General features: G+C 44.0%; 3 protein-coding genes across 3 annotated transcripts in view; all 3 read right to left on the reverse strand.

Annotated features, from left to right (window-relative positions):
• Positions 1 to 215: 215 nt before the first annotated feature.
• On the reverse strand, positions 216 to 8162 carry SMIM20 (small integral membrane protein 20). Its single transcript, XM_074950130.1, has 3 exons — positions 7952 to 8162; positions 3467 to 3523; positions 216 to 712 (listed from the first exon to the last, which is right to left on the reverse strand). Exons 1-3 carry the CDS (start codon positions 8058 to 8060, stop codon positions 675 to 677), a joined length of 204 nt encoding a protein of 67 aa, XP_074806231.1. The 5' UTR covers positions 8061 to 8162; the 3' UTR covers positions 216 to 674.
• LOC141986058 (small ribosomal subunit protein uS14-like) lies at positions 6790 to 7707 on the reverse strand. The gene is made up of 2 exons (XM_074950222.1): positions 7693 to 7707; positions 6790 to 7127 (listed from the first exon to the last, which is right to left on the reverse strand). The coding sequence occupies exons 1-2, from the start codon at positions 7705 to 7707 to the stop codon at positions 6939 to 6941; spliced, it is 204 nt and encodes a 67-aa protein (XP_074806323.1). The 3' UTR covers positions 6790 to 6938.
• Positions 8163 to 10593: 2431 nt separating the features above from the next.
• The window catches only part of SLC34A2 (solute carrier family 34 member 2), a 154319-nt gene continuing 151225 nt past the window's right edge, over positions 10594 to 13687 (reverse strand). The window contains exon 14 of the mRNA XM_074951584.1: positions 10594 to 10704. Within this exon, the coding sequence (XP_074807685.1) occupies positions 10633 to 10704 (72 nt within the window). The 3' untranslated portion in view covers positions 10594 to 10632. The remainder of the gene's footprint in view (positions 10705 to 13687) is intronic.

Genomic DNA, 13687 nt, shown 5'->3' on the forward strand with positions numbered 1-13687 from the left:
AATCTGCCACATTTTTTGTTAAATTGTTCCAGTGGTTAATTATGTTCACTGTAAAAAACATGACTTTACAGAAAGACCCTACAAGATACATTCTACTCCCACTGACATTGCCAGTGCTGTTTCCTATTTACAAAATAAACATAATGAAATGGAGAAAATGTCTGCCAGTTTAAATAAAAACTGATTTTAATATTGTTTACAGATTTACAGTTATATCACATTACAGTCTTTCTGCATTGTTCACCCATCTTGCATATACTATGTCTTTCATCTGTATTTATAAACTCAAAAAGGAATAATCAAACAGTGGAGTAAACTACAATGATCTGCATAATTTATTCTAATCATATTTATTCTATAAATGGCTAAAGATTGAACGAAATAGCAAGTTCTCTTTTCTTCCCTCAAACGTATGAAAAAGTGTTTCAGCTCTAAACTCAAAAATAATTCAGCCATCTCAGTCAGTCCATTTTGTTCCAGAAGCTATGGAACTCTAAAGAAAAATCTAGTATTAATCTTCAGAATCAGCAGCATTCACTGAAGTGACTACCTAAACCACCATATTAAGAATCCTTCTCCAGCAACACCCGAACAATACACTCAGTGTATGAGTCAAAATAGTTGCTTTGAACATATCCATCTTCAGTCACACCTTGTGATGTACAAAGACGATGTTATTTCCTTCCAAATGGATCAGACCACACTTTTAACCCTATAAATCAAGAAAAAAAACACCATCAAGAGTTAATAGATTTTTATATGCCAAAAGGACAATTATAATTATCGTCTGACCTCCTGCATAATAGATCAGAGAACTGCACACAGTAATTTCTGAATCAAGCCCGTAACTTCTGTTTGACCTATGCATATCATTTAGAAAAACATCTAGTCTTGATTTAAAGAATTCAAGTCATGGAGACTCTAGGTAAGTTGTTCCAATGGTTAATTACTCTCAGTGTTAAAAAACTGCATCTTATTTTTAGTCTGAATTTATCTAGCTTCCATCTGCTATGTCTTTTTCCACTAGATTATAGAGCTGTCTATTATCAGACATCTCTCTCTCTCTCTCTCATGTAGGCACTTGTAGACAGTGATCAAGTCACTGCTTAACCTTCTTTTGGATAAACAGACTGAGCTTCTTTAGTCTAAATCCATAAGGCACGTCTTCCAGACCTCAACTCATTCTTGTAGTCCTTTTCTGAACCTTATCCAATTTTTTAACATCCTATTTGAAGTGTGGATACACTGGATACAATATTGAAGTAATGGTTTCACTGATGCCATATACAGAAGTAATACCACCTCCCTACTCGATATTCCCCTAAAGTTGATTTTGGACTTTTATAAAAAATTGAAACAAATAATCCTGTAATACCTATTACAGAAACACAAATAGCCTCTTGTCTGCAGCAACAAATAGCCAACCTTGAATGGCTAATAGCTAGTACTTTAATCCTCCCATAGTCCTTACATTTACTTTGCCTATCAACAAGAATCTCTTTCACTGGCACAGCAAGCCAAAGAAGCTAGCTGGAAATTATAACAGTAGTTATCAACAAAATATTTCTGACAATGGAAACAATAAATGCTCAGGCAGCTCAGTTCTACATAGTTTCTTGGTTAGAGCTTCTATTCAGCAATGCAGAGTGCAAATGTACATTTTTACAGTAAAGCCCAGCCTACACATAGAAGCTTTTAATTGGTTTAGAAATCTGTGGTTTAATCTGTACAACCCCTCTGCATGAATGCTCTGAAACTGGTTTAAAAGTGACATATCTCCACACAGAGGGGTTGCACCAATTTAACTAAATCAATTTCTAAACCAAGTTAGTTAAATTGGTGAAATTTCTGTGCAACGACGATGTGACACTCTACACCCCAGTGGAGTGCCCTGTAGCCCCAATATTCATCATTTGTCTATAATTGTGATATTGCATATAAAGCATGCCATGTGAGGTATCAGGGGAAAGAACAATGGCTTTCAGCAGATCATGACCCTATCTAAATATGTATATCATTAGTGCATATGAAGTTATGCAGTTGTGTTGTATGGCTGTCACTAAAATATGCTGTGAACTGGGGATTGCCTAGATATTAGATCCCCGCAGACAAGGACAAGGGAGCTAACCACAGCCTGGGCGGGTGTCAAACAATCATCAACAGCCATTATCCTACAAGGGAGTTACAATTCAATGACTCACTTGCACAAGGCCCCACCAGGGGAATTGCTCAACCTTGCCTGGTGGTGACTCAGCAATGCCCACCAGACATGCCTTGACTTATGTTCTCCAAACACATGGATGGACTAAGGGTATGTCTTCGCTACCCGCCAGATTGGCGGGCAGCGATCAATCCAGCGGGGATCGATTTATCGCGTCTAGTCTAGGCACGATAAATCGACCCCCGAGAGCTCTCCCGTCGACTCCTGTACTCCAGCGCCACAAGAGGCGCAGGCAGAGTCGACAGGGGAGTGGCAGCAGTCGACTCACTGCAGCGAAGATACCACGGTAAGTCGGTCTAAGTATGTCGACTTCAGCTACATTATTCACATAGCTGAAGTTGCGTAACTTAGATTAATCTCCCCACACAGTGTAGACCAGGGCTTAGAGTATAAAATAGAGCACAGGGGCCCCATGCTTTGCCTTTGCTCCTCCCCACACCTATGCTGCAAGCAACAAGAACACTCCGAAGACTGAAGACTCCAACAGAGGAGACTGGCCCAGGTTTCAGGGGTGAAACCTGCGTACTATGATCTGCAATATCCAGTGGGGTGAGAAAAACTGTTTAATCTAAATGTTGCCCAGTCTAATAGGGTTGAGAGTTTAGATTGCATGCTTATATCTTCTTTTCTTTTGGTAACCACTCTGACTTTTTGTAATCAATAAACTTGTTTTACTGTTTATCTTTAACAGTGAATTTGCCTGAAGTGTTTGGTAAATCTGCTCAGGTTCACAAAGGCTGGTGTATATCTACCTTCCATTGATTAAGTGGTGAACCAATTAGTCAACTGCTTGTCTTGAGCAGTGCAAGATAGTATATTCCTGAGGTACAAGGCTGGGAGCTGGGGAGATTCGGTTGGTGCCTTTCTCTGTGTGATTCATGAGTGGCTCTGGGAGCATTCATGCAATCTAGCTGGGTGTGGGGCTCCACGTGCAGTTGTGCTGAGTGATAACAGCGCCTGGAGGGGTTTGCTCCTTGTAACTAGCAAGGCATTGTGAGAGACAACCCCAGGGTGGAAAGTTAAGGGGGCACAGCGCTCCCACAGTCCCAGCTGCACCTCTGGAATCCCGTCACAGACGATGCCTGAGAAAACTGTTTAGCACTAAGTCACGTATTACAAGTTGTTTGTTAGTTTTTTTTAGAAGAACACTGAATAATTAAATGGACAGACTATTTAATTTAACATACTTGCTTTTAAAGTCTATTTAAATGCTGAAATTATAGTATTCAATGAGTGTTTTATTACCTGGAGGCTGGACATCCTCTTGAACAATACCAGATCGATTTGTTGCCTGTTCCTTCCCTGGTAAACACAACAAACAGTAAAATCACACAGAAAGAAACACCATATATTCTTACAGTAGCGAACAAAATGTTATGAATCAGAAAGGCAGCAAAAAAAATGTGCATGTGATAGTCTGACACGCTGGTGAACAGCCGTCTGCTCAGCAAAAATATAATAAATCACACAGGATGAAAGCTTGCATCTCAGACCAATAAACAGCAAGAAAATTTTTGGATATATAACCAAACCAAAAAGAGATAATGTGAAAGGATTAGTTTCTTTGATATAGTGTTTCTATACTATAGTATCAGCTATTGCCAAAAGGTGATATTAGGGAACACAACACCTTAGTGACAGATAAAATCCAACACCGATGAGTGAAAAATAATGCACATTGGAAAAACTATACGTACAAAATGATGTGATCTAAATTAGCTCAAGGAGTGATCTTGGAGTAATTGTGGATAGTTTTCTGAAAACATCCGTTCAATGTGCAGCAGCAGTCAAAAAAGCTAATAGAATGTTAGACGCCACCAGAAAAGGGATAGATTATAAAATAGAAAATATCATAATGCCACTATGTAAATCCATGGTACACCCACACTTCGAATACTGCCTGCAGATCTGGTCGTCCCATCTCACAAAAGATGTTAGAATTGTAAATGGTACAGAAAAGGGCAACTAAAATGATTAGGTGTATGGAACAACTTCCATACGAGGTGAGATTAAAAAAGACTGAAACTGTTCACCTTAGAAAAGAGACTACTAAAGTGAGAATATGATAGAGGTCTATAAAATCATGAATGGTGTGGAGAAAATGAATATGGAAGTGTTATTTACCCCTTCAATAACACAAGAACCAGGGGTCACCGAATGAAATTAATAGGCGGAGAGGTTTAAAACAAGAAGGAAGTACTTCTTCACACAACACACAGTCAACCTGTGGAACTCATTGCCATGGGATCTTGTGAAGTATAACTGGGTTAAAAAAAGAATCCAATATTCTCATGAAGGATGGGTCCATCAATGGCGGTTAGCCAAGATGACCTGGACACAACCCCATACTCCGAATGTCTCTAAACATCCAAAGGCCAGAAGCTGGGACTAGACAATGGGATGGATAACTCAATAATTGCCCTGTTTTGTTCACTCCCTCTGAAGCATCTGGCACTGGTCACTGTTGGAAGACAAGATACTGGGCTAGATGGAACACTGGTCTGACCTGGTATGGCCATTTTTACAAAATGGAAGAAGTGTGGTTAGCACATTTTGGGTGCTCTTGTAATATGATATCATAATAATGTATATTCTTATAGACGGGGCTGGTCGCACTAAACATCTTCAAGTTTCCCTGACACTTCCCAATAGAAGAACCTGTTTGCAATAGCTTTTAACTTTAACTTTAAGTGGAGCTTCCCTAACAGATTGTAGGTGCTTACCAATTAGCATGGCATTTAAACTGAAATAAAATGAAAGTCCCTCTGAGGTGGCCATAAAATTTGTTTCACTTTCTCTTTTACAATTCAAAAATATTTTCAAACTCTTTCAATAGATGAATCACAATAAAGTTTGTGTTAAAATGGAGATACAAATTATAAGAGATTAGCTCCTTTGTTCTCCATTATTAGTTGTCCCCCTTAAAAGCTTGATATAAAATTTCTGTGCAGAAATTTGATCTCCTGTATTTTTCAATTTTTTTTTCCTTTTCTGTTTCCATCTGAATTGTTTTATGGCTCTTTGTGCACAGTGGAGCAACAATAAACTCTGGAATCAACTGAAAGTTAATTTATGCTCCCCCTGCTGGCTCTGCATCAGCAAAACACTAAACACTGACTCATCTAGGTCTTGCATAAAAAGCATTTGATTTTTAAAAATTTGTTTACAGAATACAACAGCAAGTTTAAAAATTTAAGAGGCAAAGAAACAGTAGATTAGAAAAGTACCATATTCTAGACCGTTAACAGTGAAAAACAAAGAAAAAAGAGAATATAGTTTAGACTAGCATTCAAGGCAATGTTCACGACATTCTAGTCACTCAAGTTATCATGACTAGCGACTAAGGTAGCTCTTAAATTCACACTATATACAGGTTATATATGTGGTATACTTATGGGAAGCTTTATGCACACCTTGAGCTGGAATGTTCTCTTCTGCTTCAATTCAAATTACTCCCTAAAACTCACTTCTTTTGCAATATTTATCAGAACTGAGGGGAAGGTAGAAAATATTTGTTTTAAAATACAAGTTTAAAAATGTGTTCATGCCTCACTGGTTCACATAACTGTATACTCTTATTGTCATCATTGTCCTTTTCTTTCCCCTTCTCTTGATTCCCCCATACATTGTCACATCAAACTCAGACTCTTTAGGGATAGGTCCACATCCGTAATTGTTTTTGTGACGGAACAGCACATTTTGGGAGCTTGAAAAAGTAATTACAACTCCATGGATGTGAGAGATTTAAGTAATGGGACATTAACTTGAAGTTTAGGCATTTTTTAAAATAAAGGAGTTTTAGACCCTGGAGGTACTACAAGTGTTCCTGTGTCCTCCCCTGCCTTATTTATGTTCACAATAGAGAATGGAACACAGTGATACAGCCAGGATTCAAAATCTAGAGTTTCTGGATTCCAGCTGTGCTCAGGCCATCAGTCCATACTGCCTCCTATATTGTACATATACACACACATATTATGTAATGGATCATTGAAAAGCCTATTTTGGTGAGTTTCCAGTTGTTTAATATGATTTTATTTTCCACTGTAAAAGGTCTGCCTCAACTCCCTTTTCTATAACAATGGGATATTACAAGCAAATAATAAAGGAGGAATTATTCAAAAATATTTCTATAGCAAAGATTGGTTGTTTTATATGATGTGAAACAACAAGTAGTATACATTAGGAGCATTTATTCCCTGATCTGCAACAAGTTATCTTTATCTGAAATAGAGGGGAGAAATAGGGAAGAATAGTGAAAATATTAGCTTGTGTTAAGTGAGTTTGTTGCAAAAAATGTATTCCAGACACCAAGGGACGCTCTTGAAAGCAAACTAGCAAATGTTATGGATACAAAACCCATGCTCACTCTACAGTTTACAACATAAAAGTAAGGTGAAAAAACCCCACCATTCAACTGCTAAAGTCAGATGTCTTAAAGAACAGTTTTTCCAAGAAACCATTCAGTATGCAGCATGGATAGAGTTCTTTGGGGGTGATGATGCTAGAATGTCTTAGCACCATTAATCCTATCTCCATCATGATTCTTTTTTTGGGGGGGGGGGGGGGGAGGAGAGAAAGACTGTTAGGCCATTTTATTTTATACACAAAATAGCATGTCAAAGACTTGGTAAATTTAGCATTCCCAGTTATCCAAATTAGGCAGAGAATTATGTCCAGAAGTCTTCTTATGACAGCTCATCTACTTAAGAAGTGTTTAGTCCAACTTGACGAAGCCGATGTCCTTGGCATACTGGCGGAAACACTGCCTGCACATGTTCAGCCTGCACTTGCAGATCAGGCCATGGCGGTTCGAGCACAGGCAGCATGAGCTGCAGCCCTGGCCGAACTTCCTGGGGTGGCTCCAGTAGAGCTGCTGGTGACCCACCCTGCCGGAACTGTCAAGCTAACTGAATACAGCCACAACAACCACCCATGGAACCTATCACCACGAAACCTTTTCTTCAAAGCACTTCATTTGAAAGAAGAGAACTCCTCTCCTGGAGATTTCTTGCTAAGTAGTTACTGAAAATATAGAACAGATGACAGCAGCGAGGTGTCACTTGTCTGGTTATGGACGTTTATCGTGGGAGGCAGTAATGGTGCTCTGTCAGGATATATATATATAGGCTGGCTAAAAAAAACAAGAAAAATCTGAATGCCTGAGACAGCCAAGAGGATGAGGGGAACACAGGAGGGGGCCATGGGGGAAATAACTCGTGATCAGCAAAAAGGAGGACTTGGGGCACCTTAGAGACTAACAAATTTATTTGAGCATAAACTTTCCTGAGCTACAGCTCACTTCATGGGATGCATGTGATCAGGAGGCTCAGGAAGGGATAACCCAAAGGGTAAATGAAGCGCTTGCTGTACGGTACAGAGAGGATATCGTGAGGGGCGAGAGGATGAGTCCTAGGGGTTATCCAGGGAGGGGAGCTGGGCGGGGCATGCCCGAAGGGGAGGTTGCTCACTGGGGCCCGGGGCATGCCCGGGAGGACAGGGGACACGCGGGTGGGCACCGGGCACCCTACAGGAGAAACATCCGCGGGCTCAGCCGCGCAGGGTGAGGGGCACAGCCTGGAGGAAGGGGCCGCCAGAGTGATGCAGAGGAAGCGGCGGCGTACAGGGGAGAGGGGCGGAGGGCGGGGACCACATCAGCCGAGACACTGCCCACCCCAGCGGGGATCACGTGAGGCTCGTTGGGGTGGGGGTGGGGGGTCCCGCACTCACTGTATTGCTCCACCTGCAGCAGCGGCCGGAAGTAGATGGGGTAAAACGCCGCCCCCACCACGGCCACGAACCCGCCGAAGATGAGCAGTGTGCGGGAGATCCGCGCCATGGCCGGCAGAGGGCAGGGCGCAAACGTGCGCGCGAGCAACACCTGCGCTCCCCCCTCCCCCTTTGCACACTTCCGCTTCCGGGGCAAGTGCAGGGGCTCCTGGGAAGCAGCCTGGATCACGTGGGTGCTCCGGCCTGAGCGAGAGCTAAGCCACGCCCCCTCTCATAGGCGCCCGCTTCCCCGCTGTCACGGCGCGGCCCGCGCAGAGCGCCCCCTTCTGCGTCCTCGAGCGCGCTCCGGAGGGCGGAGCCTGTCGCCTCACCTCAGTGCTCCGAGTCCCGGGAGGCGCCGGCTTGGGCAGGCCTCCCTGGCGGGGTCACGGCCGCGACCTTGGAAATCCCGCCGCCGTTGGTCACGAGCGTCCGCGAGCTCGGAGTATGCCGGGCTTTGGACAAGCACGTGGCCGAATGGCGGGCCTGGTACAAACGCCTCTCTGTGCGGACAGACAGACAGACTCAGGGGAAAGAGGGGTACACCAATGATTCCTGAGGGGTTTGGGTTGTAGGCGGGGGGGGCGGGGTGTTACCTTTGTATAACTTCCTACGTCTGGAAAATACAATGTATAGTCCATTTATATCAGCCATAATCTCAGTACCCTTCATTTGCCACCTTTTAGTGTCCCCTCAGTCCTCCACTGAGCATCTCATTGTCATTTAAAAGCCTCTGTTACACTCCATGCAGCCACAGTGTAATGTACCCGTGGGGGACATTTGTGTCACTGCGCGTGCGCAGAATTCATGTCCTCTGCAGAGTTCTATGCTTCCCCACGGAAAAATGACTTCCGATGGAGAAGCACAGGGAAGCTGCACGAGCAGTCATGCACTCCTCCCTGGCAGCATAGGCAGGTCGGTTTGGACTCCTGAAGTGGGGGGAAGAGCAGCTGAGCAGTCGTGCGTGTCAGAGAGATATTCTCTTCCTCTCGCTCGCTATTGCGGCACATTTGGCATGGAGGGACAGAGTTTCAGGGTGTTTCTGAGGAGTTAGGCATGGGGCAGGCTCTGTCCCCTCAGGCAGAGCAGAACGTAGCAGCCTGTCTTCTTAGTCAATTGTTCCCATTGTCTTTGTGAATTCCCCCAGGAGTATAAAACAGGTGTCAAAGTTTTAAGGCTCCTTTACATTACCAGAGTGGTGTAAAGGACAGTGTGGCCTTATAAATGCTTATGGTGCTTTAATGATTTGAACTGGTCTACATTTTTGGACTGAAAAAGTTTCCTATCAAAATATGCTCCATGAACTGTTTGCTACTGACCATTCTGGAGATGGTCAGTAGCCAATATAAATTATGAGTTGATTCCCCAGCCCTCCCTTATTGCTCAGTTTCCTATGATTAAGGCTGTGAGTTTGTCATGGAGGTCACAGATTCTGGGACTTTCTGTGACTTCTGCAGCGGCTGGTGAGCCTGGCCCTGGGGCAGCCCCTGGGCAAGTTGCACAGGCTGCTGCTGGGGCAGTCTTGGGTCACCATGCCCCCCTGCAGCAGCAGGAGTTTGGGTGTAGGAGAGAGTAGGGGGTTGGGTCGTCGGACAGGGTGAGGGATCTGGGCAGCACTTACCTTGGGGGCTCCCCGGAAGCAGCAACATCCTCCTCCCGGCCAATAAGAGCTGCGGAGGCAGCGCTCGGGGCAGAGACAGCGCGCAGAGCTGCCTGGCCATGCCTCCACTGAGGAGCTGAAGGAGGGGGCTGTTGCTGCTTCCAGGGAGGCACGGAACCAGGTAGGGAGCCTGCCAGCTGTGCCCCCTCCCCAGTGGTGGTCCTGGGCTACGCAACTCCGGGCCACCCCCGTGCCAGCGGCCACAGCGCCCCTGTGCTGCTGCCCCGAGCACCCCCAAGATTTAGTCAGAGGTATATAGTACAAGTCATGAACAGGTCATGGGCCATGAATTTTTGTTTACTGCCCATGACCTGTCCATGACTTTTACTAAAAATACCCATGACTAAAATGTAGCCTTACCTATGATGTAACACTGAGCATATGGCTGCATATATTTGTTGACTAATAACTAGAAATAAAGAATCAAACCTAGTTACATTACTATTAGGCAAGGGGGTTGGGGGATTTCCTCCAGTGATCTCCACTCCCATTCTCCACCCATTATATTGTAGTTTAAATAAATTACCTAAATAATTGAAACCAGCATGATTATATTGCATTATTTGGACAATTAAAATATGCAGAATTTTAAAATATTGTGCATAGAATTTTTAATTTTTTGGCACAGAATTCCCCCAGGAGTATGTAATGGTGTATATAGTTTAATAACAATACATCTACATTGTGCCTTTCATCATGATTGATCCTAAAGTGAATTACAGACGTGGACATGAATCGGGTCACCCATCACAGATATGTAGTCACCTCCTGAGCGGAATAGAAAAGCTGTTTAACACCACTTGGCAACCCATGAAGCGAATAATAATATATCCAATTGAAGCTACTTGTACATTCTAACACTAGTCAGTCTTTATGTAGTTATAACATCACCATGCAGAAAGATGAATGCCTGTGACTTCAAACACAGCAGAATAAACAAGTATGTGCGTTTTTTATTACATTAAGCAAAGATGCCAAACTTTCATTTTCCGTAGATAACCAGCCTGATATTGATTCTAGCAGAATCCTGTTCCTTAGGTGCTTTGAATGTAACCTGCAAAGAGAAAGAAATTGCTTGTAAGAGCATAATCAATCATCTTCTGCCTGGAAGATTTGTTTCAAAAAGGGTCATGTTCTGCTTGGTTTTTTACATTACAAATATCAGTTAAGGATGTCATGGTCAGTCTTTTCTGGTTTTGCTGAGGGCTTCTTGGGCATACCAGATTGTGGGCCAAGAGATTTCTCAGTCTTTGAATATTTAACAGATACTTTTTTCTGCCCCAAGTATATTGTTAGGTGTTAGAGTTGAATGTATTAACAAAAACAAAGTTTTAGAAAGCCTGAATAAGAGTCACTGCCCCTCTCAGTTAATCAGCTTTCATTTGCATGAAAACTCTATCATATATCTACAGTTTCTCCTGTTGTCCAGAGAGTCTTTCAGGATAAGCACATTGGACACAATCTGAATCTCCAATGCAGCGGTTCTCAAACTGTGGGTTGGGACCCCATTTTAATGGGGTTGCCAGGGCTGGCTTAGACTTGCTGGGGCCCAGGCCAGAGCCAAAGTCCATTCCCCGCTGCCCAGGCCTGAAGCTGAAGCCTGAGCACCACTGTATAGTGCCAAAGTCTGAGGGCTTCAGCCCTGGGCAGCGGGGCTCAGGTTACAGCAGGGGTCAGCAACCTGCGGCATGTGTGCCAAGGTGGCACACAAGCCGATTTTTACTGGCACACTGCCGGCAGGCAGCAGGCTGAGCGGGGCCGGCGGCCAGGACCCCGGCTGGCAGGAGCAGGTGGACGGAACCCCAGACCGGCGGCGGGCTGAGCCGCTCAGCCCGCCGCCGGTCTGGGTTTCTGTCCACCGGCCCCACTCAGCCTGCTGACGGTCTGGAGTTCTGGCCGCCAGCCCCTTGCCAGCCGGGGTCCCAGCCGCCGGCCCCGCTCAGTGCGCTGCCGGCCTGAGTGAACAGAACCCCTGGCCGGCAGCAGGCTGAGCGGGGCCAGCAGCCGGAACCCCGGCTGGCAGGAGTCAACAGAACCCCAGACTGGCAGCGGGTGAGCCGCTGCCGGTCTGGGGTCCTGTCCGCCACCCAGCTCAGTCCGCTGACAGTCTGGGGTTCTGGCCGCCAGCCCCTTGCCAGCTGCGGGCCCGGCCATCTGCCCCGCTCAGCCTGCTGCTGGCCTGGGATACCAGCCACCAGCCCCGCTCACCTCACTGCTGGTCTGGGGTTCCAGCCGCCCAGCACCCTGCCAGCCGGGGTCCGAGCCTCTGGCCTTGCTCAGCCCTCCTGCCGGCTTGGGGTACCAGCAGCCAGCCCAGGGCTTTGCCCCTGGCCTGGGCCCAGCGCTCTGCAGCCCTTATCAAAAATTACACTACAATTAGCTTAAAAACTTGAAAACTTAAAAACGTTCTATATTACAGTAATCGTTAAAAAATGTATAATGTTAATAAATACATAGGTTTGATGAAACAAAGTGGTTGTACTTATGTGCCTGTGCTTAATTTGTGTTTTCGATGATATACCTTCTAAAAAAATCTCACGTCTCGCACCCCCAGGGTGTGCGTGCACCCCAGGTTAAGAACCACTGCACTAAACTGATAAGATCTGCATTTTAATTTAATTTTAAATGAAGCTTCTTAAACATTTTTAAAACCTTGTTTACCTTACATACAACAATAGTTTAGTTATATAATATAGACTTATAGAGAGAGACCTTCTAAAAATGTTAAAATGTATTACTGGTGCACGAAACCTTAAATTAGAGTGAATAAATGAAGACTCAGCACACAACTTCTGAAAGGTTGCCGACCCCTGGGTTACAGGCTCCCTGCTGGGGTTGAAGCCCTTGGGCTTCGTCTTTGGCCTTCCTGCTCAGGGTAGCGGGGATCAGGGGTTGGCTCAGGCTTCAGTCCTCCCTCCTGGGGTCCTGAAGTAATTTTTGTTGTCAGAAGGGGGTCGCGGTGCAATGAAGTTTGAGAACCCCTGCTCTATGTAACAAGCAGCCCTCCTCTCCCAATGCCCTTTTTTGAGGAAAAAAACAAACCAACCCTTTCAGGCTTTTGTTTTGCATCATTACAAAGCAAAATAGTGGAATAAGCTGAATTTTCAATTTTGGATATTTAAAAGGACAAGTATTTGTGGTATGTGAAGAAGACATAGTTGTCATCCTAAACACTGTGTCCTTATCAACCAGATACAAATGTTTTCAAGGACAGAACTTGTATGTAGTACAATACTTCGGACGTTGGGAAGCAGTATTTGCCAAATCCTGCTAATATTGAAGCCAGTGGGAATTTGCTTGGATGAGAGCAGGATAGGGGCCATATTCTGCAAGGCTAAAATTCAACAAAATGTAGAGGAACCACACATGGCCCTACATACTACTTAAGGTCCCTTCAGTCTTGCATTAAGGGCTCCACATATGTACAAGAGGTCTGCCAAAGTCTACTGATTGGGGACCAAGGACTTAGACTGTAGTCTGATTAGGGCAGGAAGCCCACTGTAAAGTGCCATGCATTTCTATTGGTCTACATACATGACAGATAACATTGAACACCATTATCTAATACAACTCTTAATTACAATGCGATAGAAACATATATTAAACAATCATTTTAACTCCATTATTAAAAATGGCAATGGCAATTAAATTGGTACTGTCCTGCCATATGTTTTATTCAAGTTCAGGTTTGAAAGCATAAATAAAAACAATAATATGCTTTATGTGAGCTGTTCAAGGCAGCTACTATGTCTTCCTGTGTGTGTATGCCTAACATACTATATGCTTGAGCATAGTGCAGATATGTAATAATTAATAGTAATAAAATGTACCAAGGACTTCAGCCCATGCAATGTCTTTTTTATTGTAATTTCTATGATTCTGTGATTATGGTTAATAACTAATAACATGATAATGTGCACTTCTATAGAGATGTGACAAATGTTCTCAAAACACTGTACTAGAATTAATTAATGAAGCTTTACAACTTATTCCAGTTTGACTGATGGGTTCCTGGGGCACAGCAAAGTTAAGTGATG

The sequence above is a fragment of the Natator depressus genome, chromosome 4, assembly GCF_965152275.1.
Source record: "Natator depressus isolate rNatDep1 chromosome 4, rNatDep2.hap1, whole genome shotgun sequence".
NCBI classification, from domain to species: domain Eukaryota; kingdom Metazoa; phylum Chordata; order Testudines; family Cheloniidae; genus Natator; species Natator depressus.